The 26,618-nt window shown below is 42.7% G+C and overlaps 1 protein-coding gene across 1 annotated transcript in view; it reads left to right on the top strand.

Annotated features, from left to right (window-relative positions):
* LOC102198077 (signal-induced proliferation-associated 1-like protein 1) overlaps window positions 1-22,706 on the top strand; it is a 37,288-nt gene extending 14,582 nt beyond the window's left edge. Inside the window, exons 2-21 of the mRNA XM_005742744.1 lie at window positions 1,970-3,663; window positions 3,788-3,918; window positions 5,008-5,196; window positions 5,359-5,533; window positions 7,247-7,350; window positions 7,599-7,756; window positions 12,330-12,909; window positions 14,022-14,296; window positions 14,401-14,652; window positions 14,757-14,900; window positions 15,011-15,165; window positions 15,248-15,330; window positions 15,639-16,057; window positions 16,885-17,091; window positions 17,676-17,838; window positions 19,048-19,249; window positions 20,014-20,163; window positions 20,365-20,494; window positions 20,759-20,837; window positions 20,934-22,706. Of these exons, the coding sequence (XP_005742801.1) occupies window positions 2,172-3,663; window positions 3,788-3,918; window positions 5,008-5,196; window positions 5,359-5,533; window positions 7,247-7,350; window positions 7,599-7,756; window positions 12,330-12,909; window positions 14,022-14,296; window positions 14,401-14,652; window positions 14,757-14,900; window positions 15,011-15,165; window positions 15,248-15,330; window positions 15,639-16,057; window positions 16,885-17,091; window positions 17,676-17,838; window positions 19,048-19,249; window positions 20,014-20,163; window positions 20,365-20,494; window positions 20,759-20,837; window positions 20,934-21,077 (5,232 nt within the window). The 5' untranslated portion in view covers window positions 1,970-2,171 and the 3' untranslated portion in view covers window positions 21,078-22,706. The remainder of the gene's footprint in view (window positions 1-1,969; window positions 3,664-3,787; window positions 3,919-5,007; window positions 5,197-5,358; window positions 5,534-7,246; window positions 7,351-7,598; window positions 7,757-12,329; window positions 12,910-14,021; window positions 14,297-14,400; window positions 14,653-14,756; window positions 14,901-15,010; window positions 15,166-15,247; window positions 15,331-15,638; window positions 16,058-16,884; window positions 17,092-17,675; window positions 17,839-19,047; window positions 19,250-20,013; window positions 20,164-20,364; window positions 20,495-20,758; window positions 20,838-20,933) is intronic.
* Window positions 22,707-26,618: the final 3,912 nt, after the last annotated feature.

Genomic DNA, 26,618 nt, shown 5'->3' with positions numbered 1-26,618 from the left:
GCGCACGTGTGTCGTGTGTTAGTTCAATTCATCTCTCTGTCCCTGTGGACGCTCGGCGGCATAAGGGAACGAGGCCCAACGCTCTGGGACTAGACGCATGGTTTAACTTGCATTCTCTGACTATTTTCACTCCTATAAACGTGAGAGAAAGAGAGATTTAGTAGGACATGAATTAGTTTTTTAAAATAAATAATGAGTGTTTATTAATTTGCTTCAGGCACATAATCTACTGCCATTCCCAAACAATTGATGTCCATTCAGCTAAGCAGGACACCCTCCTTGTGTGACAGACTGAAGATCATATTGGAGATACGGCCTGTCATCCTACTTGATTATGCTCTCGCTGAAGATTTCAAAAGATACATGAAGGTCGAATGATGTGATCCGAGGCCATTTTTGCTTGTAAGCTCTACCCATTAAAATGATATACTGGGTTTGATTTGAACGTCTTCATGTTTGTTTCAGCTCACAGTTTGTTTGTGCAAAAACAGTGCAAAAGCCTGTAAGCACATTAGCCTCCGCATGCTACATTTTGCAAGCAGGATTTATGACTTTAATTGCTACTGCATGATTTAATGCTGCATGTTTTTTGCACAATATTGGGCCTGCAGAATCCCACTCTGCTGCATAATATGCACAGGCTTAAAGATTTGTTGTCAGAAAGCACTCTTCTGTGTACTGAAGCTAGGCTGACTCTGGCTGATTTGCCTAAGGCTTTCTGAAAACTGAATCATCTGCAGAGCTTTGAGATTTTGTGCTTACACTCTTTGCATGACTTATAAATCGATGTTGATATATCAAACATATGAGGAAAGCATCTAGGGAATATTTGGCCCATCTCTCACTTAACTGTGCCACTGTGGCAACGTTGCCGGTCACGTGATACTGTGCACCACTTTCACATACATTGTAGTTTGTTGCCTTTGATGAAAAGCTTCCATTTCCTTAATTCTGTATGGTTTAGACAAAGGTGAGGGCCTTCTTTCTGCTAAGGACTGCATGATTTTGAGCTGCTCCTGATGTTTTGATGCAGTGTGAAGGTGGCTGTGCTATAGGACCGTCACAGTGCTCTCGTTGCTGGTGGCTAATGTGATCACAGCCACAGCCAGTCAGGGCCAAGCGAAAGTAAAGCCTTAATCTCCCTCAGTGTCTCACTGCCAAATTGGCCTGATTTGTCAGGCAGAGGATCATCACCCACTTTTCAGATGACTTTCAAAGGGCCACTTTGCTTTTTGATGTGCAGCTTGGCATATTTGATCCTGACAAGTGCGACTAAGCAATACAAATCACTAATGTTTGGCTATTTAAAGGGGCATTCGAGGAGATGTCAGAGAAGGGGTGAGCTAGAAGTCTGCCAGCTGAAGATATTTAGATTGTTCTCTCACTCATGTTCCATCTACATAAATGATCTTATTAAGGAAATGGCTTCGACTTTCAAGGAAAAAAAAAAAAACATGCACTCACTGTTAACCTCTTTTTATAATTTGGCAGACTCTCTGTGTTTCCCCACAATGGTTATGCTGGAATTGGTTTGAAAAGTAGGCTCCCTTATCTGAAATTGAACGTGCCGTTGAATTTTCACCGGTTTTTAAAAAGAGAAAAGAATTCACATTCTGTTCTCCAGTCAGGTCCGTGCATCCCACATATATACTGCTTTTTATAGAAAATAAGCATTTGCAGATTTCTGTCCTTGTGTGTTTTGTTTTTGGTTTTTGGGGAAAGGTTGGAAGAAAGGATGCCCTCTATTCGTGAGAGTAGACATTTTACACTAATATAAAATGTACTGCAGAGGTGGTGTTAATTAATAAATATAAAGAATGCTCTAAATAATATCTGCTACACTGCTTGTTTTCCTTTATTTCCAGTCTTATTTATGACAGGAAAAAGCCTTGTGACTCATCATGCGTATTCATTTATGGCTCTTTAGAATATTACTCTATGCACTTACTGATTTCTCTTTTGTTTCCAGGAGCGGGTGTTTGGAGTGTGGAAAATGCCGTGTGGCAGTCTCGACACATGTAAGGAGGCATAAAGCCGTCTTGAGCGCTGATGAGGTGAATTTGCCTCTTAATCCAGACAATCAAATGGCTCATGAGGTCAGAGAGCAGTGTCCCATCCCAGAGGCAGCCATGCTCACCTGCTGAGTGCCTTTTGCCTTTGGCACTTATGTAATGACCAGCCTGAAGCACCCACCCATGGAGCGTACCGTTGGGGGTTCGGTCCCCGCCAGTGATGAGTTTTACACCCGCCACCTGCGTATGGCCAATGGGGTTCCTGTTTCAAGCCGCACTGACAACATCCACGCCACTGTGAGCACAGGAGTGCCTAAAATGGGTGTACGGGCTCGTGTGGCCGACTGGCCCCCAAGGAAAGACGTTACGATGCCTCTGTGGCATTCATCTACGGAGCCTGAGAACTCTGCTGTGCCCTCAGCTGGAAAAAGTCACATAAAGTTAGGCTCTATAATGAGCCCTCAGGACTCAACAATGCTGCGTAACATCCACAACACTTTAAAGAATCGAGCCCAGTCCCAGGCTAACAATTACAGCCCTGACACCCGTTACCTTGCTCCAGGAGACTATAGAGGTCCTGCACATAGAAACCCACGGCAGAGACGCATCCGCCAGCGCAGCAATAGTGACATGACTGTTGGTGAGATGGAAGGCAGTGGAGACAGTGGGGAGGAGTGGGGTCCATCATCGGGAGCCAAATTGTCCCCTCTTCACCGTGAATATGGCAGCACCTCCTCGATAGATCAACATGGAGTAGCTGGAGACAGCTTCTTTGAAATGCTTAAGGGCTATCAAGGCGACAAAGTTGATCAACGTAGCCCTGCTCCAGAGAAACTGGAGGACATGCTGAATATTGCATCCAAGCAAGGGATTCTTGATCTTCAGGAGGATGTCACAGACGGTCATCCTCCTAAGGCGAAGGACAGAGATAAGCCCCCAAAGAGACGCACAAAGTCTGAAACAGGAGGCGAGTCTATATTCCGTAAACTTAGGAACGTGCGAGGTGAGTCCGACTCCCCCAGAGCGGGGTCTGATGTGGAGGACAGCCGAACGGATGACACGGGCCCTCCTCTCAAGCCCTGGGTGTGTCAGAAAGGGTTCGCTCACTACGATGTTCAGAGCATGCTTTTTGACCTCAATGAAATTATTCAGTTGCGACAGACTGCAGGCAAGAGGAAAAACACCACCACGGGAGCGTCTGCCGCTGCCGTGGCCTCTGCTACCTCTACTCTGTCATCCACCCACAGCCTGCCTTATAGCTCTCCTAGTGGAAGCCAGGAAGATCTCAATTCCAGGGACAGTCCTAGCCTGGATGCTGGAGATGAACAAAGCAACGAAATGTTGCTAAGCTGCCCTTGCTTCCGCAATGAGATCGGTGCCGATGGCATTGCGAGGCGCAAGCTGGGGGCTAACGGGCCAGGGTATCATGGGCTTGTGGGTGGCGGAGCTGGAAACTGTGGCTCAGGGACCCTGAGTGGGGAAAATAACTTGTACGAAACATCTGTGAGCACACACTTAACCAATGCTGGAGTAGCAGTTCTTGAGGGACCAAAGGAGGGCCCGAGCACGCTCGGCGAAAAGGGCAAACAATACATTGTGGAGCACGTGGACCTGGGAGCTTACTACTATCGGAAGTTCTTCTACCTGAGGGGTGAGATGCATTCACCTGCTTTCATTACAGCTGTCATAGCATATAGATGGATTTATTGTTTAAAGAAGTAGTGCTGTTGAATATACATGATCAGTTTTTAATTGTACTACTACTTCTACCTCAGATCACTGGAACTACTTTGGGCTAGATGAGGCATTGGGTCCAGTGGCAGTGAGCATGCGCAGAGAGAAGCTGGAGGAGGACAAGGAGCATGGCCAGCAGTATAACTATCGTGTCATCTTCAGGACCAGCGAGGTCAGATATAGTGTCCGTCCTGCATGGAACCTCAGCGTAACTTCGTGCTATTCCTGTCTACTGTGGAAAAATATGCCCACAGCATTTCACCAGTTTGGGAAACAAATTACTTTGCTTGTCTGTGAAGCAAGCTTCTTTGGATTTAGGGTGTCATACATGCACCACAGACCTTATATAACCATATAGAAGGTGTGTTTATTGCCACAACTCTATGCATCCCATATTAGGAAGACCAGCTCAAGGTAAAATAAGTCTCAGTCCTTGGTTGTTTTTTTTTTTTTTGGTTATGCAACCAACCCCTGGGCTATTCAGCTGTCTCACAATATCAGCAATGTGTGAAGAAACTTCAGGAAGTGCGCTCATCCTCCAGCCTCCAAGGCCTGTCAGCAACCTAAAACCGCTGTGCGGAGAACTTTACGTCTTTGTTTCAGTAAATATAGACTCATATTTAGTAGTTGTGTTAGCTCCCCTGTCTTCTGTGTTTGGCTTGGGATATTGGATTTTGAATTTTGCGTTATGGGATTATATGGACATGCATTCCCAGACAGTGGATAAAGGCATCTGCCTGGGGCTGTTTGTTGTGGACTGAGGCAGGACAGGTGCATGTGATTAAACCCCCACACTTTAGCCTGAATTACCTAAGCACACCCCCACCATACCTTCTAGACATGGGGAACACAGGTCTATTGTAAAAACAAGCCCAGCACAGCCTCAAGCTTGCAGGAGAGAGAAAGTCTCCATCCGTTCCAGCTGCTCATGATAGCCAAGTGATTGAGCTCAGTCCCAGAGCCCGGCACAATGCACACTTTGTGTACACAGACCGGTTCTTCCAGCTCTTCTTCTTCCTCTTTTTCCTTTTTTGCTTTTTGTGTTTTTTCTGTTTTTTTCTTTATGTTTTTATTGGTTGCATCTGTGGCTTTTATGACTTTAGGAGCCTGTGTTTCCTTCCATGTGTCAGGGCAGGCATGTTTTGTTATCACTGTGTTTCATCTCCAAGAGTTCAAAGCGCATTAAAAATTCCTGAGGTGCATTCCTTTGGTTCTCGCGCTCCTCACTGTAATCTCCTGTTCTTCATCTCTGTGTTTCCAGCTGATAACTCTTCGAGGTTCTATACTAGAAGATGCAGTGCCTTCCACCTCTAAGCATGGCACCAGCCGAGGTCTGCCCATTAAAGATGTACTGGAGTATCTTCTGCCTGAGCTGGATCTCTCCTGCCTCAGACTGGCTCTCAACACACCCAAAGTCACTGAGCAGCTGATGAAACTGGATGAACAAGGGGTAGGCGGAAAATAAACAATTTTCCAAAGGATTGAAAGTTTAAAGTGTTGCAACGTGTGTTTATAATAACTGAATAGGAATTCTTTTATTCAACCTGCTCACTGCTGAAGTAGATTAAAGAAATAAATTGACTGTCATGTTTGTGTCTTTGCTTGTTCCCAGCTGAGTTTTCAGGTAAAAGTGGGAGTGATGTACTGCCGAGCAGGGCAGAGCACAGAGGAGGAAATGTACAACAACGAAGTAGCCGGTCCCGCCCTGGAAGAGTTCCTCCAGCTGCTGGGGGAGAAGGTTCGCCTCAGGGGCTTCACCAAGTACAGAGCCCAGCTGGACACAAAAAGTAACAGTTCCCCCAGCATACTTATAGATGACACACACAGTAAATAGTACTAAGTTGTGTCACATCTTTAAACCCGCTGATCACTGAAACTGATTGCATATAAGAGTGTTTCGTTTTGGTAGTGAAAGTAAGACATGATGTGAATGGTGACTTGGATTTCCCCTTCTTCATATTACACTTTATAGTTTTTGAACTTTGGCCCTTTATCTTGCCTTTATCTTCTCCGCTTTTATCTCACTTTCTGTTCCTTCTGACCAACATGCCCGCTACAACAGTCTATTAGTGCTGGCACTAGACAATAAAATGACACCTTAGGTGTTGTGACTATATCAGGACTTTTATGTTGCCTGGCATGACTAAACAGATTCGTTAGGTGAATGAATGAGGCCCTAGATCATTTACCCTACATTTATTGTTGGTTTACAATAGTACAAAACTTTTGGCTTTCAAATAAAATTGTTTTGGGATTTGCTAAAGAGACGCCGTAAGATGTTTCTGACTGAAAGGCATGGGCAGAGTTATTTTAGCTGAGCTTATCACACACAATCCTCTTTCAGACCTCGTAATTTGGGGAGGAGTGTATTTAAATGAATCATACATGTGATTTCCTGCAAATTGCGCCATTATTTAATGCTGAAACAAAAGCATGTCTTATTTTGTGCCTGATATGGCTGTGATAGTTGTTCCTAGGAGAATTGATTTATTTGGAATTTTATTGGGAGATGTTATCAGAATTAACATGTAATTGCCATGGGTGGATTGCTCAAAGCTGTGGGGGTTAGCATTGCTAAAGCTTGGCCTCTGTCCTCTTCACTGAGTTCTCAGCCTAAACACAAACTGCTGGTTTCCTATACTGTTATTTTAATGTAACAGAGCAGAAGTGGACTTAGAGCATATAGTAATCTTTTTTTTTTTACACATTTGATACAGACAGGTTTGAATCCTCTGTTTCCAGGTCTTTAACCAGCAGCACGTGTACACAGAGCTGTGTTTAAACGCCACAAATCGACCTTCTCTTTATTATCAGATCAATTAAATAACATGCTATATGTCAAAATGAAACTACCATTGTGACTCAGACAGATGTGAGAAGTGTGCTGTAATAATGACGCTCAGGTTTCACTCAATATCATTTTGTATTTTGCCACAATTCAGATTTTGTCTGTTGCCCACAGGTGGCTGTGCTGTACGTGACTTTAATAAAGATCTGCAGCCTCACACAGCAAATTTTTAAAAAAATGAGATAGATGCGCACATTTTCAATAAATACGTTAGCATTCGATTAATCAGAATGTGATAGTAAATAATCATTATTTACATTAATCCGACAGGTCAGCTGTAACACTGGAAATGAATTAAACTTCCATACATTTGCACATTGAACTCTCTGCTCCTATATTTGGTTATTATTTTTTTTGCGATTGTGGTCTCGGCCTATTTTTCCCTGCTTAGTAATTCTAGCCCTTTGTTGTGCAATGGCAGGGAAAAATGTAACGAGCTTCCCTTACAGGATGCATGAGTAAAACAATTAATTGTTCTCTTTATTAACATTAGCTTTGACAGGCTGACATTGATCCACAGCTGACTATTGTGTAGCTGTTTGTGCTACAGTGAAATTGCATCCTGTCTTGCACAAAAAAAGCACTGAAAAGAAAAATGAATGGCAGTAGCGATACAATGAGTCTGAACACTGTATTCCTATTTTTCCTGCAGCGGATTCCACGGGCACTCACTCCCTGTACACTTCATACAAGGATTATGAGATCATGTTCCATGTGTCTACTCTGCTGCCTTACACGCCCAACAACAAACAGCAGGTAAAGATGGGGAGTACATATTTCGTGGTATGTCCTGAGTTGTGTTTTCGGAAATGAAAAACTTCTTTTTATTTGCGCCACAAAGACATCAGAGAGGAATGTTATGACTTATCGTTCAGGAATCAGGTTTCATTTTAAAGAATGTGTTTTTTTTGAATGCCAGTAAATGGAACGTACCAAATCCTTTGTATGACTTTTACATTCAGTTGTCACGCCTCTCTAAAAATTCCTTGTTTTTCAATGACTAGTTGCTGAGAAAGCGGCACATTGGGAACGACATAGTGACCATAGTGTTCCAGGAGCCCGGAGCTCACCCTTTCACTCCCAAGACTATTCGCTCCCACTTTCAACATGTCTTCATCATCGTACGAGTACACAACCCCTGCTCCGACAGCACATGCTACAGGTGGGTCTTTAAGCGTGACCAGCAGAGATGAAACATGAGCAGCCTGTTTTGAATCTGTAAACTAACCAAGTACTTTTTAGTGCCTAAACTTGACCCGAAATTGAAAATGAAAAGAATTCACAAAAGACAATAAAGGGAAAACAAGTTTTAAAACAACTGTGGTCTCTTGGCTGACAAGCTCGTGACTGCTTTTAATTGTACCCTTTCTGGCTCTTTAAAAGAGGCCTAGTATACCTCAGCAAGCCTTTATGTATTATATCTCAAGCTGTCTTGTTGTGAGGGGGAAGATCATCAAAAGAGGAATAAAGCTAGCTGAACAAAGGACTGACTTTAGACTTTAGTTTCCTTAACTGAATTAAGGAAACTAAAGTCTAGCTTGGAACCAAATTAAGTGTTTATACAGATCAAGGACAAAGGGGTATTCTTCCCTGATAAATCTGATACTGAATCAGAGCACATGCTCATATTTAGTTTTAATATGGATTTCAGCACAGTGTGTTGGTTCACATACTTTCTAACAAACAGATCCCAGGGAGCCCCGTCCAGTACGACCTCATCTTCTACTTAAGCTTGTGTACTTTAACCATTTTTTTGTATACTCAGAGTATATATACTCTGAGTATACAATCATAGCTTATGGTATTTCTGGGGACTGGGCCAAGATGAATTTGTTAACTGGTGTGACCAGTTTTACTCCAGATTAACATGGCTTAGGTTAAAGAAATGGGCCCGTTTCCCTTATCACTCCTCTGTCTAGTGGCAGCTGTGCTGCAATATAAATACATGAGCAATGTTATAGATGAGGAGCTATATTTTCTGTTAATTATCAACAGTCACTGGATGTTATTTTTAAGCAAATTATGGTGAAAATATTTTATTCTTCCTTTTCGCAGTCAGTGCTTTCCTGTTCTGTGATTTGCTGTTTCTTAAAAAGAGGAAGTAGCTTTGCTGCAAGAGTATTGGTGTGATCCTTCATGATCTTTAGGCTCAAAGGCACAGAACATCGCTTTGGACCTGCAGAGTCCTTAACAAGGTTTAGCCTCCTCAAAGGTAGTGGTTATACATTAACATAAACGAATGTACATAAATTACATAAAGTAAACCTTGTGCATATCTTTGCAAAGCAGGTTGTGTCTGAGACCAGACAGAAGAATTTTATGCTGAATGACGATGCTTTGGCAGTGTATGAGCATGTGCAGTGAAAACGAGATGCATTGCAATTTTAAATGGGTCAAACTGACAAACCTCAGCAGTGACGTTGAATGAAAATCTGATTTTGGCTTCGCATCTCTGTCTGGGACCGGATCCTTTTATGGGACTCTTAAAAGCTCCACACCACTTTTCAGAGCTTGTAGATGTGTTTTCATGCAGGTAGCTACAGTAGCATTAAGACAAAAGCACTGACTGGAAGGCAAACGCTAGCATAAAAGCCTGTTGCCTGGCTGCTGTCCCGTCTTCGTGAGCTGCGTTTCCACTGCACATCTGTATGTGTGTGAATTAGTTTGATTATTGTCAGATAGAAGAAATTACTTGTGCAGTAGCTGTCACATTGATGCGGGTTCTCCCGCGGAGCTGTGTGGCGTTGACACTTATGCGTTTCTACCCCACTGCACATGCTCTTTCTGTGCTTTGAACACACAGATATTATACACATGTAGTTGCTCCCACTCGCTCCCCTACTCCCATTTCTCCTTTTACCTCTTTCTCATGCTCACTTGCACACACTGCCCCCCACCCGCCGTACACTAATTCACTCAAAGACTCACTCTTCACACACTCATATAAATACAAGTCTCAGCCCTCACTCCCCCTCCTTTCCTTGCTTGCCACTTTGCCTTTGGGCAGCATGAGTTGGAGTGGTCTGAAGGAGTTAGCGCCATGCACATGAAGTGCTCTCTTCAATGGACATGCATGTGAGTGGGGAGGACTGTTAAGAGCAGTGTTTCTCAGAGCTCACAAAGCCAACCTGAGGAGCAGACAGGTCGAGCCAACCTTCTGTCTGTTCAGCCACGGCGGCGTCATATTTGGGCTAATTTATTTCGAGCCCTTTTATTTTTCTTCTCCGTGCTGACTTTTCTTTTTTTCTGATGAGCTACTCCATCTCATTGACTCGTGGCTGCTTTCGTTTGTTTTTCTTTTTGCATAAGGGGTTCATCTTTTAGTTTATACTCTGAGAGAAAGAGAGAAATCTTTGTTGTTTAGCTTATGGAAGAAATGGAGAGGCCCAAGACACCGAATCCTTGAAGACAATCCTGCTACCCTACGCAAGAATCATCCGCACAATCTCAGTCTTCGAATTCAACTCATATTCTGTGTGGACTGAGGCACCATGTGTTAAGACTTCACTCCTGACTGTTTGTCACAAGTCTTTCCCTGGATGCCTTCCCCTGATGGTTTAAGGGGGGAGAAAAAAGAGTCTGGACACGAGAACTCAGTTACAAGGATTTGCTACACAGTATTGCGTGGTTTATGTTGGGTGTTGTATTATAGGAACAAGGAAGAATTAAGTTAGCATCGGCACAGTTTGTTTACCGCCTTGATTGAATATAAGTGTTTGGATGCAGTAATCTGAAGAGCTTGGTTACTTTTTGATGAAGACAGGAGGTAAGTTACACATGTTTGTGTTGAGTTCAGCATGCTATGGTGTGGTGGTCAAAACCATACAAGAGTACCTGATGCAGGGATTTACAGTTCAGCTGCTCAGTAGCCCTCCCTATCACACTCCTTCCTTAAATTGTTGCGCATCATATATGCTAGCTTGAAACTTTGTTTTACATGAAGAGATTCTTTCCTCCCCTGTTTCCCTTTACTATAATACAATGCATTTGCCTCTTTAATCTCTATTAATAAAGGGCATGTTTTTATTTGTTGAGTCATCTAGTTATTAATAGCCTGTCATTGCCTGCTGCTGAGATCTGGATAATTCTCAGGTCATATTGAGCCAAACCGGAGCATTAAAGGAGTAAGTGGCCTGGGGCCAGCGGGGTGCTAATCTGCTGCTTTCAACCGCTGCCTCAAAGTCACACGGGGCCAGCGAGGCAGGATTGCGTAACCAGATCTTTGTTTAGGAAATGATCTTTGTTTGTGCTTGCGAGCCAGAGCCACAGTGCTGCTCCTCCATATACCATGATGTAGCAGAGAGTGGCAGGGTGTCATCACTGGGAGCTGGCTTGTCATCTAGGATTGGATGTATAGCATTTATATGCTGAGTGCAGTCGGCCATGGTTTGCAGCATTTCTGCTACAGGCAGAGGCTGTGTTATCTGTTTAATGGGCTGGATGGAGTTTTGTCAGGACTGTCAAAGTAGCTTATCCGAGACCACGTCTTGGTTTTTTCGGTTTTTAGTGTACATGCACGTATGCACTTATAGCTATATATAGCCCCTATACTTATATAAAGGAAGAAGGCAGACACGTTTTTTCCCTCGTTGGTAGTTTAAAGTCTTTTGAAAGGTTTTTCTTGTAAAGTTTCCCAGATTTCTAATGAAGAACATGTAGACGGCAGCATCGCCACACAGTTACTAATTGATAGTAATTTAACTCAAACGGCCATTGTGTAGAAATGTAATATGAGCAGTGGACAAGACGCGAGCTTTGCCTGTAGGAATTAGAACACCCTCCTTTTTAGAGCAAAGGTCAGAGGTGAGGTAACCATACAGTAAACTGTATGTTGTGTTGTGTTAATTCAGTCTATTTATCTTTGCATATGCATATTCTATACTCCACTTTTTATGAATGTGTTTTAAAAAAGAAGTTACATGCAATTTTAAAATGCATTTTAAAATAATTGAATATACATGCTTATGCAGTAAACTCATCCTTACCAGAGCCAATCCTGGGGTATCATTCTACTTTCTGTTAATCTGGCTACAAAGAAATTCAGCCTGGCCGCTTGGGAGATGGGAGTCAATGAAGCTAAAAGGCTGAAATAATTATTTATACCTGCTTCTGGACCTTAACCCCAACTCAAAGAAACAACAACTAATTATCAATGCATAATAACACTTCCTTCCTCCGTGTCCTTTGGTTTTCTTTTGGGATTTTTTCTTACAGGAAGAAAATTTTGCCATCAAAACACTTGCATTCTTGTAATGCATTCTGATTGGTCAGTTCGGAATTCATGACTAGACTAATGCCCTTCCTTTAAAGTAGGGGTGGGGGAAATCCAGGCCTTAAAGCCTGCAGGTTTTAGATGTGTTCTTGATCCAATGGAGCTGATTTAAATGGCTAAATTAGCTCCTCAACATGTTTTGCAGTTCTTCAGAGGCCTGCTAACGAACTAATCATTTGATTCAGGTATGTTGACCAGGGTGATATCTGAAACCTGCAGGACACCGACGCTTGAGGCCTGGAGTTCCCCACCCTTGCTTTAAAGCCATAACGTTGCTCATGGTGTCCCAGTGTTTACAGAAAAGTATTTCGCTGTCATGGCAACCTTTAAAAATGAATGCATAATGAATCTATAGCTGGAACAAAACATACAGCTGTCTTTCTTGACAATTTTGCTAATGGAAAGTCCAGAGAATATGAATTCTTGAGTATTTAAAACTTCTTTTTCTCTTTTTCTTCTGCAGTGTGGCCGTCACCCGTTCCCAGGACGTTCCCTCCTTTGGCCCACCAATCCCGAAAGGCGTGACCTTTCCCAAGTCCACTGTGTTCAGGGACTTCCTTTTGGCCAAAGTCATCAACGCTGAGAACGCAGCTCATAAGTCAAATAAATTTGGTGCCATGGCAACACGGACACGGCAGGAGTATCTGCGGGATTTGGCAGAGCGACACGTGACCAGTACATCAGTGGAACCCTCTGGGAAGTTCCCCTTCATCTCTCTGGCACACAAACGGCGGGAGAAGGTGCGTCCGTACAGCGGGGCGGAGCTACGGAGCCTCGGGGCTATAACCTGGCAGGTTCATGCCGAAGATCAAGTAGCCGGGGCTGAACGCGAGTGCCTGTTGGCCATTTCAAACGACTTCATCATCCTGCTGGATCAAGAGGCCAAAGCGGTCGTGTTTAACTGTGCCACACGCGATGTGATTGGCTGGTCAACCGGGAGCCCCGCCTCTATGAAGATCTACTATGAGCGCGGTGAGAGCGTATCGCTGCGCTCCATTAATAACAACACGGAGGACTTTGGAGAGGTTGTCAAAAGACTGGAGGTCAGTGGGGCACCGTTACCTTCTGTAGCCACACATGTGTGTAGCATACACCAGCTGCTGCAGATATCAGAGGCTGCAGGCCTTAAAAAGTGCACCTCTGACAAGCATCTTGTAATAAACACACACAGAGATGCTTTGAGCTGTGACTATCGTGAAAGCATTCTTACTTTTATATCAGCATATTTACTCTTTAGCTGGTTATCTTCTAGTGTCATCTAGTAAAAATCCAAATCACCCAGCTAACCAGTCCCAGTCTGTGAGTCACTGTGTATGTGAACAATAATGCAGCCAAAAAGTGCTTGGTGAAGTCTTTAAGTGTTAGGACACACTCTCCCTTTGTCCACTTCCCTGACAACAGTAGCTTGAAAAAAATAACTATTGTTGATGATTGCAGCAACATAAGGGCGTAGCCTGAAATTATGGACTCACCAGAAAGCCACAGATGCTGCACTGACCCTGTGATTAAAAGTCATGCCAAGCATAATGCATAGTAGTTTAATTCATATCATTACTGAGGGCTTCCTTGTGGTCTAGATAAAGCGGCACTTTTGATGGGATATTTCAATCATTCATCAGACACTGCAGTTCTGCTTAATGATAAAGTAAAAGAGGATTTCCTGCTGACAGTACAGGAAAGAGCTCTTTCTTCTTCATCTTCTTTTTTTAACATCCAAAACTCAGACCACTGTTTTCTACTTGGTGAACTCAATGAAGAAAGGCATATACAGGATCTGTAAAAGCCTATGGTGCTTTTTATCCAGATTCATCTGGCATTGCTCGTCCAGTTTTATAGAGATCACCTGCAGAATTTGCTCTCTTCTTTTGGAAATACTGAACAAATTAGCATTTTCCATGTGGTGCTCAAAGGGCCGAAAAATGGAAAAATTTGACAGACACCAATTTTAAGAAATTATAACCGGATTGCTCAAAAAATTATCTTTAACCCTTGGAGCCGTGGATCAGACTAACTGTGCAGAAAAATGCATTATGACATGCGTGTTATGTTATTGACATATGTGCGTCAGCTTGTGACTAACAATACATTTCATCCACCCTTTTTTTTCACCACCTTTCTGACTCAACCTTGATCTTTCACACCGTCTTTTCTCTAGTTGTTGACCAAGGGAAGCCAAACCACAGAGATGACCTTACGTCGTAACGCCCTGGGTCAGCTGGGCTTTCATGTCAACTTCGAGGGGATCGTAGCAGAGGTGGAGCCCTACGGCTATGCCTGGCAGGCTGGGCTCAGGCAGGGCAGCCGCTTAGTGGAGATTTGCAAGGTGTCCGTGGCCTCGCTGTCCCACGAGCAAATGATTGATCTTCTTAGAACCTCTGTCACTGTAAAGGTGGTCATCATTCCTCCACATGAAGACTCAACGCCACGCAGGTACTGTGGATGGATGCAAGAGAGACTGTAGTTGATGTGTTGGTTTGTGGCTTTTGAAGCTATCCTTAAAGTATTCTGACTGCGATTGCTTCATGTGCCAACAGAGGCTGCTCAGAAATCTACCACATGCCACTTGTGGACTACAAGAACCACAAAGAGGGCATGCCCTATGAGTTAAAGTTTCCCTTTCGCTCCACAAACAACAACACCAAGTGGCCACGCACCTCATCCAGCCCTCAAACGCGTGCTGCTGGCATGGGAGGAACCCTCATCAAGGCCCCGCCCACAGACTTAAGTAATCCTGCTGCTATTCCCCGCAGTGTGTCTAGCGATGGTCGACCGCTCAACCCCAAAAGGTCACATAATAACGATAATGCTGTTCTGAAACTTGCAGACATGCAGAGCTAACTTCTGTCTGGTTGTAACATGTGTCTTTAATCGCATCCATATGTGTCCACAGATATTCCCCAGGGAATGACAACTATGCCCTTGCCTGCTCCATTGTGATGGGACGCACACTGCACAACACAAACTCCCCTTCCAGTCTCTCCTACACAGACACCATGGCCTCCACCCACTGGAGGCAAAAGTCTATGCCTGACGGGTGAGTTCATCGCTACAAATTATGCAGACTAAATTTCATAAATATATATTTTCTTAAAACTTGATGTGTGCTACACAGCAACATAGATAACATTCTTTATGTCTCTTCAGGTTTAATAACAACTGCCAGTCCCCCGTTTCATCTGTGCGCCATGTGGCAGGTGAGGGCGCCAATGGGATCAAAGTATCGTCGAGCTCAGGTGTTGGATGGTCACGACCTGGGGAGGGTGATCCCGCTAGCAGATCAGGGGACAAACCCAGCTCAGGTAGGCACAACTCCTACCTCAGTGTTGGTAAATCAAAAAACATGTTTTGCATTATGGGCTCTAAATCTTCCGTACGTCTTAGACACCGTGGTTTCCAAGGTGGTGATTCCTCGACTTCAGCCGTCAGAGCAGAGCAGCCACGTGTCTCCTAACAAGAGCACCAAGGTGAGTGATAGCCAACACCACCACATGTCATTTCCTTCCTGAATTGATAAAGGAGGCCCTGTGCTAACAAGAGGTCTGCTGTTTAATCACAGTTCGCATCGTATGCCTGTGAGCTAAAGTTTGTGTGCCATGAACCAATCTACGCTAAGCACACTAATTAAAATGTTTCCAACATTGGGGTAAATATGATCGCAGCATGAGGAGTTATGGGAGGTGATAAAAAACAAACAGTCTTTGGGGGAACGCTGCAGCAAAATGTCCTGTTTTTCTGTCTAGAAACTGATCGCAGATTTCTCATCTGGTAACAGGCAGATGCTCCCTATTCATCCAGCCAGTCAAGCAGCAACACACTGTCAAGCAACGCCTCCAGCTCCACCCACAGCGACGAGAAGTGGTACGAAGTCGGCTCCCGTTCCGGAGTGCGGAGTGAACTGGATCTCAGTGGCTATCTTCAGGGTACCTCCAGCGACAGCGGCATTGACGCAACCTCCTTCACTGCCACGCAGAGCAGCACGGCTTCCTCCACTGGTGCCTTCATGGCCAAAGACAAAATCCCTTGGCAGGATGAGCCACCAGACGGCCAGACGGCCGCTGACACTTCACCTCCAACTCCAGACTGTCTTGTCATCTCTCAAGGCACCGAGATCCCAGGGAAGAGCCCCTTATCCTTGCCACTTGGTCCCGATAGCGGCTCCTATAGCCCAAGTGATGGCGCCGCCCACTCCAGGTGTGCTGCTGTTCTGTTAGAATTTAGCTACATAGGCAGTCTAGGAATCTGATCCTTTGCATCAGTGTTTCATTAAACAGACAGTGATTCATTGTAGTCCAGATATATCCTGCACTGTCCCGGCTGAAAAGAAGTCCAAAGCTCTGTGGTTTGGCACTAACAAAGGGGGAGCGGAAGAATGAAATGTCTGTGTCTGTGGTTTTGCATTTGCATGTATCTCCGTCTCTGGGTATCCATGATAGAAAGGAAGTGCTTGAAGTTGCTAGAAATGCAGACTGTGAGCTCAGCACTGTTCCCCCCTCCTCTAAATCCCACTTCCTTTGAATCAACTAAAGCTTTCCTGCCTCTCTTCTTCACTCAGCCAGAAATAACTCGGCTCCACCAGACCTGTACATTGGCAGCTTTGTTTTATAGTTCGTGCACAGACACAAAACTCGATGTTGGAAAATTCAAGCATTAATGTCAAACTCTGTAGAAATGCTATTTTAAAGAGCGTAAAATGAAGTGCAAGGACACGGTGTTCTTATTTAATATTTATGATTCATCGGTTTATCCAGTCTGCAGAGATATCTGGGTACATATATTGAAGGAACACCTTTACTAATGGGTTTTAAGGATGCCTGGCTCTTTGTTGTTTGTTCAGCTTTATTAAAGGTAACTAAGGTAATTTGATAGTTAAACATTAAGAAAAATAAAATATATCAGTGCAATGAAAATGCATCACTAATGCATTTTCTTTTCAATCAGTCTGCTCTCTGTGTTTGATACTGATGAAATTGTAAGGCTGTGTCACACTTTTCTGCCCTTGCTTTTTGTTTTGTCCCCAGCTCAGCCTCTTCTGGTCCATCAGGCTGCAGGCCCATGTCCCCCCAGGATGAGGCTGCTCCTGTGCCCACATCACCCACATCCTCAAACTCCCAGTCCCCAGGTTCCAAGAGCTTCTACCCTCGTCAAGGAGCCACCTCAAAGTATCTCATTGGCTGGAGGAAGCCTGGGGGAACTGTTAACTCGGTGGATTTTGGCAGCACTCGCAAGTAAGATGGAAATAATTATTTTACTGAACATCTGTTCAAAATTGTTTCTAAAGCACCATTGCATGCAGATAAAATATTATAACTTAGTGCAGAGTGGATCCTGCTGTCAATCTTTGTCTCACTGAGTGGTCAGCTAATTTTAAAGGTGTTGTTTAAAAAGTTGGTCAGCAGCGCCACCGTGTGGTGAGTTCTTATTTTTTCCCACATCAATTCAACTCTATTCAGTTTTATTTATAGTTTTCTGAAGGTGCTTTGCATTGTACCCTGTAATATTGTAGATCAATATTCTTTGGTTTGTAGGAAGACAAAAAAAATTTGCACTCTTATTCTCACATATTGAATTTGGTCAGAAAGCCGATTCCTATCTTTTGTGTTGGTGGTAAATGTCTTCACACAAACCGGTTTTTCCTGGCCCAATAAATCAGTAATTTATTCGACTACAGATCACCAACACCTTGGTTTGGGAACAGTTACAGCTGCCATTGCCATTCTGAGCATTTGAACTGGTTGCTGCTAATCACAGACATGCTTTGTCGTTTCTAGAGATTTCTGCCTGAGTTAGTTTTTTTTATGTTAATCTTCAGACGGCACCAGAGTGATGGTTTGCTGGGTGGTCAACCCCAGCTCAGGGCCAATCTCCGGGGCTCCCAGTCTCCCCAGCGGCACACTGCGAAGTCCAGCCTGGAGGAAGACTTAAAGAAGCTCATCACACTTGACAGCCCTCCACCCACTACAAATGAAGAGAAGGTACAGGGAGATGTTTTCGATAAGCTATTATATTACTTTGCCCACTCATGACTACATCTTCACTCTTTGAAAACAAGGCTCTTTGAGGGGAAAACAAAAATAACATAGACACCCAGGTTTGCTTCCTGACTGAGCCTTATTGGTCACAAAAAATTAGGCTAATGTATTGTAACTAATCTTTTACTATAACTAGAGCCGGACCGATTTATCAGCCGACCGATAACAGCAATTTGACGATCTGTCAGTATTAGCATTTATAGTGGTCAATACTGAAGAAACACCCTTTAACTGTGCTATCATACTTTGTCCACCAGATGGCACTCCGCAACTGTTAGGAACACCACAAACAAAACAACATGCTGATCCAAGCAAAGTCAGGCAGCTCTTAAACGAGTAAATAAATAACTACACATAAGAAATGTTAAAGAAATATGTTTACATTTCCTGTGTCAAAGAAAAAAATCAGGTGATATAAGAGAAAATCAGTGTTTTGAATCAACCAAATATTGGTACAGTATCACTATCAGTCAGGCTCTACTCTTTTCCCGCTACTGTAACTGTATGATTATGGATAATGCTCCTGGTACCACTCTAATAAACCACTACATTTGCTTTGATAACAAATGAAGGCTTGTTTTCTGTCTCTGTGTATACATTATGTTCATCTTGTGCTGCTTAAAATAGCAGTTTCACCTCATCATCAGTCCAAGTAAGGAAGTCTATATGTTCATGGTCATGTAGAGTTTGTCATTTCACCAAGGACTGTTTTAAAACGAGGTGCCAGCAGTATTATGGTTGCATAGTAGCGAAGCTTCACAAGTCAAATGTAAGCACAATAGCATGTTAGATAACCTGGAAGTTGTAAGCAAAATATAAAATATCTGTTACATACTTTATGTCTGTGAAGGTTCTCACAAACACAAAAAGTACTTTAGTTTAACAACAGCTAATGTAACCTGATATGGTAACTCTTCAGGGGCCGCACAAGACCACATGATGAAACTACCTGGGATATAACATATTGGGTCGAGGTTTTTAACCAGCTGTTTAAAGCCCTGCTAAAAAGTGTTTATTATTACAATCACGGACAATCCGATATGGCACAACCCCAATAGAATATAAATAAAAACCCTTCAGTGTTTTCATGCAGTTTTTCTTTTTCTCGCTTTTTACCTGAGTCTTCTCATCTGCTTCCATCCCTTCGTGAAGCCGTTGTTTCCAGGCCCCCCACCCAGTCGACGTTCCCTTCAGAGAACCCTGTCTGATGAGAGCATTTACAGCGGGCAGAGGGAGCCGTCCTCTAGTGGACAGCGTGAAACGCCTACTGACCTTCTTTTCTCCTGTTCCACCATGCCACGTTCACCCACCGCCCGCCACGGACCGAGTCGGCGAGCATCGCACAAATCCCTCGGTAAACATCTAGTTTATGTGGTTGAACTTGTAGTGGCTCCAAAGTGTAGTGGTTTACGCATCCGCATCAGGAATCGGGAAGAGTTTCCCACGTTAAAAAACCTTCTAACTCAAACATGGTTCGTTATGTGACCTCTTGTTCATAACGGAGCAGATGGACTGCTGTGCAATAGTCTTGAGCCAACCCTTTCTTTTTGTTCCAAGGAGCCTGACTTTGTTGTAATTTTTTAAAGATGTCTTCAGCAAACCTGGATTGAAAAAGAATGTCCTCCCCAGAGCTCAACATTACGCAAGCAGTGTAGGATCATCCTGAGAGAGAACAGAACTGAAATGTAGCCGACATCTAAGGAAGAGCTTTTAATGTCCACCAAGAAGCCCGGAGACCTATTCCCGAGGGATACTTAAAGAAATGAGAGGAAAGCTTGTCTAAAAGAGTTGTGTTGAAGAATAAAAGTGGTCATGCGAAGTATTATTGGAACTTTAAGCTTGTTAGAATTGTACAAACTCTTTTTTTGCCTTATATGTTGTATTATTATATATTATATGAGGGTGGCTAAAGATTTTTACACAATACTGTATATACAGTATGCGTAAATCTGCAGATAATGGAATAAAAGCTTAAACACACTAAGCACACTGCTACTGAAAAAGTCTTTTGGCCATGCCGTGCTAAAAGCGTTGACTATAAAGTTTCCCATCTTCAGCCCCCTAAAAACAGATACAAATCTCATTCATTGTGTTTGACTGTGTTCTTTTCCTTCCCAGGAGACCTGTCAGCCCCAGACAGTTCAGAGCTGGACCAAGAGAGGAAGAAACAACAGCTGCAAGAGCCTGTCCTCATGCCCCTGCCTGACACGGGGGCAGATGGCCCGCTTGACTGGGCCCACCTGGTAGATGCTGCCAAGGCCTTTGAGGGTAACCAGGCGTCATGTTTTCATTTCATCCTTAAAAACAAACCACAAACAAAAAGACATTTGAGGTGAAGGTTAAGTTAGTTTTGTAATAGAGAAATCCACCATCCATCTTAATTTTTATCAGAAGAGGGCACTGTTACACTGTATTTGTTCTCTGTTTAGGTCAGATAACATGACATTTGACTGTTTTTTAATACATCAGAGCAGAGGCTGGTTTTCCTAGCAGCCCAGGAGGAGAACTCCATGGCTGAGAGTGCAGCAGCAGCAGCAGCAGCCACCAGTCCCCAGCAGGCCGAGCCTCAGGCGGCTCCACTGAGACAGCCTTCGCCAGGGTGAGAGGCCTCAGGTCATGGCCTAGATCCAATGTTTGCTTTCATCCACTGGTTTTTCCAGAAGTGTGCCACCAAAAACACTGATTTTCCGCAAATCGCACACCACTGCATCACCGATGAATCCTGCCAGTAGTACAATAGTGTTTGTTGGGGATTGCTAAGCTACATGTACCATCACTGAGAAAGACTGGACTAAGAAACATTTACCCATCATTTAAGGTGAGATGTTGGTCCCAGCTAATGTCAAGCTTTTTCCTCTCACAGAGAGACTCCAGCTTGTTTGATGGGGAAAGTGAGCCAGCTAGAATCCATGGTGAAGGCACTACAGGAGGACCTAAAGAAGGTGATTTGTGATGCTAGATTGATCCTGTTCCTCTTCGGCACAGCCTCAAACATAGATGCAAAATCTAAGTATGAACCTGCCTTTTGTAACCATTAGGAGAAGGATGCCAAGGCATCACTACAAGCTCAAATTGAGGGCCTGCGAGAGGACAACCAGCGTCTCCTCGAGGAGTCCTACAGCGCCTCCGCCAAGCTGAAGAAGTTTACAGAGTGGGTCTTTAACACCATCGACATGAACTGATGCACGCTGCTGCTGACCTGCTCTCCACTGGGAGAATAACCACTACTCAAGCTGATTTCAAACTCTTCAGTAATGTTCGGTGCACAGCAGAATCACATAAAAAAAACAAAACAGTGTCGCTCTTGTACTGTTACAAACTAGTGCCAACATGGATGTAAACATCATCCTTCCTCAGCCTCATGGATCTGTGTGAACAGTGACCACAAAAGACAAAGGAGAATCCAGGGTGATAGACAAAAAAGAGCAGCGGCGTATCTGTGTGTCAGTTTTCATCGGCATGCTCTCCCTTACTTAGGAGCTCATAAAATATAATGTTTTTGTTTCCCCCCCCTTGAATGGACTGTTGGTATTCCTGCATGTCAGAGAAAGCGAGAGCACGATTTCAAAGCTAACCCAAACCTAAAGGGATTTAAAGTCACTGTTTAGCTCCCCAGCTGTAACCTAATTTTAAGTGAACGGATTTCCAATTAAACAAAAAACTCAAATTTCTTCAAGAGTTGCTGAATATAGTCCCTGATCTTAATCGACAGGTGTGCTGTAAATGTGCTGCCGTTAAGACATTCTCCAGTTTTCCCAGTTCACAGATAACAACACTGATCTGATTATTTTTGTATTACTAACAAAGAGAAAAAAGGTGAAGTAAATACTATAAGAGAGGATGGGAGTTGCATTTTTGATGGTTAGTGTTGGTAGGTAGGCACAGATAGACAGACAGACCCTTTGCATAGCACATACTGTAAACACTGTAAGGTCGAGTGCCTGTCTGTATCGCTTATGTAAAAGACTGTGCAAGTGTAGCGAGGGTTATTGCAAGTAAAACTTGTATAGGACTACTGGTCACATGAAAAGATATAAAAGAATATATATTACAAACACAATATGGGTGCCATAAAGATAGAAATCGACAATTCAGTGTCACTTATTCAGATTATTGTAAATATGTGATGTTCACATTATTTTTCTCATGCCTTCCCTTGATATAATAATGTAAAGAGTATTTATGTCAAAGATGATGGCCAAGAAAAGCAAAACAGCCATATGCAGTTAGATATGTACAGTATATACAAGTAATGGTTTCCTACGTGACAAGATGTATCCTTTGACTCAAACGTTTCCAGCAGGAGCCGGGTAACTTTTGATCCAGAGTACAGTGCTAGAGAACATATTGATATTTTTAATCCTGAAAACGTTTGCCTGCTGCAGTGGATTGATTTGAGAGCGCCACTTAGTGTTGACAAGATGTAAAATGCTACTACAGTGAGCTCACATCCTTTTCCTCCCATAGCACGCTAAAATGCCTCAATCTGATCCCTAAAACTTTGGATGGAGTCAGTTGGTACTGTTATATTATTGCAGATAAGATGCTGTGTAAATCCTGAAATCCCAGCTACAGTTTTCTGTACTTCTGTAAATCTGCGCGAAAGCCCACACAGAATCTGATCTGCAGATGACCGAGCTCAGTCCTTATTTAAGCCTCATACTTTAACTATTTCCTTTTGTACCCTGATGCTGTGCAACTGTATATAAGGAGAGTTTAATATTCATCAAAATCGCACCTTCGTTCTTATTTTTTACAGTTATTTTTGATGTCTTTCTGCTTTACTTGCTAGTGCAGAGTGGAACCACAAGCCGGACTCAGACAAAATGAGTGGTAGGCCCGTACGGTAGCAGATTGCCCCTATGCCTTCATTCTTAACATGTGTGTCAGCATGTGATTCTGTTTCCATTGAGCTGTGATGTGTAAAAACAAACACACAAAAAAAGTTTATATCTATTAAAGATATTTTGTTCAATTACACTTTGTCTTGCTGAGTGGTCTGTACTAATGTACTGCGATTTAGACATGCCATTCATCAACAAGAGCAAAATAGGAAACTAGCACAACTGCTGGGGGTTATATGAGGTGGCTTTGAGTAAATGGATACCTGTTGGCGGCCTTGTGGCTGCCCGCTGTTGCATTGTGATTAACAGAGAGGTGCTGTTTTTCCACTCAAGCTTGATTACACGAGGCGGTTGTCCAGACACATTCAGGGCTGCGTGGGACAGATTGATTGATCAGGAGAGAAGGCAGGGCGGAGACGTGGACCGTTATGCATCCAGCAGGTGATTGGTGTGATTTAGGCCTGTTTGGATGTTTAGTCATTCAAATAGCAGTTATTCTGTATCAAACCTGCTATTATTAAAATGACCTTCTGAGTTCATGCCATAACTGGAGATGTAATCTATTTCTGCCTGTTTTTAATCAGCGACTGCAGAAATAGAATAGATATTAATGCTTATTGTCGTATTGTAAAAATAAAACAAGGGATGGTGGTGTCTTTTTTTTAATGTTTGGTAGCACTCTATTATTTTTAACCAATAAGACATCTTTACAAGTGATGTGCTGCTTTGAATGGCTTAAACCTGCCAGAGAGCTGGTAACCAAGTGCAAATACTTTGTTACTGTACTTGAGTAGAATTTTCAATTATCTATACTTTACTTGAGTTTTCTTTTTTCTGATAGCTTTTTACTTTTACGCCCTACATTTTAAAAAATATCTGTACTTTTACATTTTCAAAGCAGGCTTGTTACTTTTGGTTTAACCAATTTGTGGGCCTTCAAACATCAAACCAATTTAAGGCTAAACAGGAACAAATAAAAGAAAGTCTGGTTCGTGTATTAATCACCAGGGGACGTCGCATAAAGAAGAGATGAAAGATGCAAAATCGCGTGCCATAGTCTGGGGTTAACACAGATCAGTGTTGTGATGAAATTAAGGCGAAGAACAGTTTGTTAGTGCACAGTGGCTGCAGTGCTCATGGTCAGAGATACATCAAGTGTGGAAGAGATTCATGTGAATTTTAGCTGATGATGAATTCCAGCTTTATAGCATCTAGAAAAAAAGACAGCATAACCGGTTACTGTCAGTGAAGAGGATGTAAATCAGCCAGGACAACTCATGAAACATCTTGTTCAATCAGGTTCTACAATGTAGGCATCAGAAAATAAAGATTCTTTTTAAAATTTTCCTCATTTTTTTGTTTAGAAATTAAAGTAAAATTTGTATTCCCCTCTTCTAATATTAGAAGATTTATCATTACATTAGTATAACACAAAAAACAGCTGGTAGAAACATAATTCAAAGAGCTACTTTTACTTACTTAGACTTCAGACCCTGTACTTTTTAACTTTTACTTGAGTAAAGAAATTGAATCAGTACTTTAACTTTTGCTGGGCTGTTTTTAGACAGTTGTATCTGTGCGTCTGATGAAGTATAGGATTTCTGTACTTTTGTTAGTGCCATCAAGTGTTGTTTACTAATATGACAAGTGAGAGAGCAGTCTGCTCGGAGACATTATATGAAGAACTTTACCCTGGTTAATGGCAAAGCTAAGGTAGGGGTAGCAAAAACAGTCACTGCTGAGATTGCAGGTTTCTGGCTACTGAGCCACTGCTAAGTAATCATCACTAAAGTAGTTTCTCTTGGCCACACTGGCCTTAGAAGTCCCTTTGTTTTGTGAATCCAGTTAAAACAAATGTGAAAGATAATCTAGTCTTATGTGCCTTTAGCAGTGACATTTAGATGAGCTAAATATGATTCTTGTAGTGTTTGAACATCTCAACTGTCTCAACTGTTACTGTTTATATTGTTGGCACTATTGGGACATAAGAGTGGGGTGGACTCTGCTTCTGATCTGATTATCGCAAAAGTCATGAAATGTAATATATTGTAGCTGTCTACCCGGCAATGACAGCTCTGCTGCTAGCATGGCGGCGGAGAGGGAATTTGTATTTGAAAGACTGTCAGTGTAAGATGATGACAATGTGCCACACAGACTGCTGAAGCCGCATTTGCTTAGGACTGATCTTCCTGGGCTATTTTGGATCAGATGTTAACAAATTGTCATGTTTAAAAGAATTCATAGCTAATCGCTAACACACACACACACACACACACACATTGTATATATCCAGCAGTCAAATTCATCTCTTTGTTTTGTGATTGGAGGCCGTGTTGTTGAGTGTACAGATTAGGCCTCTGTAACCATAACTAAACCTAAAACGAACAAGAACATTTACATAATTGATAATTATGTATTATTAACATTATACCCTATAAATCTTTCACTTTTTCTTAATGTCACCGTTATCTTAAAACTGCATCCAGACATGCAAGGCTAGTAGTGCATATGCAGTACTGTGCAAAAGTCTTGAGCCGCCCTTCGTTTCTTTATATTTTACCTCCAAGCAGATTTTCTTGTAACTTAAAACTTAAAGCGGTCTTGAGCAACAGTTCTCTAGGCTTTCTGAAGTCTTTCAAATGTTGTCTTTGGACATTGGCTGCCCTTTCCCTCATGTTCAGTTCAGTCCTTGTAGCTGATCATCTAGAAAGCATCTTTAATATCAACTTCATTTTCAGCATGACAATAATCTCAGTGGCCATGCAGTAAGATGATATCTGAACAGAAAAACACCCAAAAAGTCCTTCAAGAACCCCGGAGAACTACTCCTAAAGACTACTTAAATAAACTGAACAAAGCTTGTGGAAGAGAGTTCAGGATTTGTAGAATAAAGGTGGTTATACTAATTATTGAGAGGTTTTTTTGCACAGTACTGTAGACTAGCATGACACTCCCATGGTACCAATAGTAATGCAAATAATATTTTCAGACAGCCTTAAAAAACAGCAAACTAATCCACAATAATTTCTTTAAATAATGAATCTATTCTGTGTATCTCCACATATTTAGATGTAAAATCTGGCAAAAAGCCTAAAAACATTCCTCTTAAGTCTCTCTAAAAGCAAGCGAGATCCTTGCTGTGCTGTGTGTGGCTAGCACTGTTGGTCTCTGGCAGTAGTGTGGATCTGAGCAGGCTGTTCAATAATTTAGCATTAATGCAGATTATGGCAGGACTGGCCCCCTCAAAGCAGATTAGAGTCCCTGCCTGTCTGCCGGCTGCCTGTCTGTCACCTTGTTAAAGATGGTACATGGATCATATGCAGTTTGTATTCTGCGGGCGAGGTGTGTTATGTATCACTGCAGATGTACGAAAAGGGTAAATGTGTAGTTATCATAGTAGTTTTGTAGTTTTGGGAGGATGTAACACTCCTGCTCTTTCCCTGTCTATAAGTAGTGGGAAAATGTGCAGGGTAAGGGTGAGTATCTGTGACCTCAGTTTCCCTGGGTTACAACATTTACAGAGAACAGTAGCAGCTTCGGGTTGTTCAAATTTTAATCTGCTCTTTGCCTGAAGAAACACACACCGAACAAATTGTACTTCTAATGATGAGAAGTGCGGCTTTTTATCTCTGAGGCTTGATTAAACCTGCGTGTTGTGAAGAACATTTTGAAGCTTCCTCAAATATTTTCAAAAAGCAACGAGGAGAGGTCCGTGCCAAGCAGCACGCTGTGGAAAAAACAGAAGGAAAAGTGCAGTGAAGAGGAGCAGGCTGCACAATTCCTTGATAGCTGGTGAACCGGCTTTGTCAAACCCAGACATCTGTGTGTGTGTGTGTGTGTGTGTGTGTGTGTGTGTGTGTGTGTGTGTGTGTGTGTGTG

The sequence above is a fragment of the Pundamilia nyererei genome, unplaced genomic scaffold (genome assembly GCF_000239375.1).
Source record: "Pundamilia nyererei isolate P.nyererei 1_Seehausen unplaced genomic scaffold, PunNye1.0 scaffold00123, whole genome shotgun sequence".
Classification (NCBI taxonomy): Eukaryota; Metazoa; Chordata; class Actinopteri; order Cichliformes; family Cichlidae; genus Pundamilia; species Pundamilia nyererei.
Note: the sequence above shows the minus strand (reverse complement) of the source record. Positions and strands in the feature narration are given on the sequence as shown.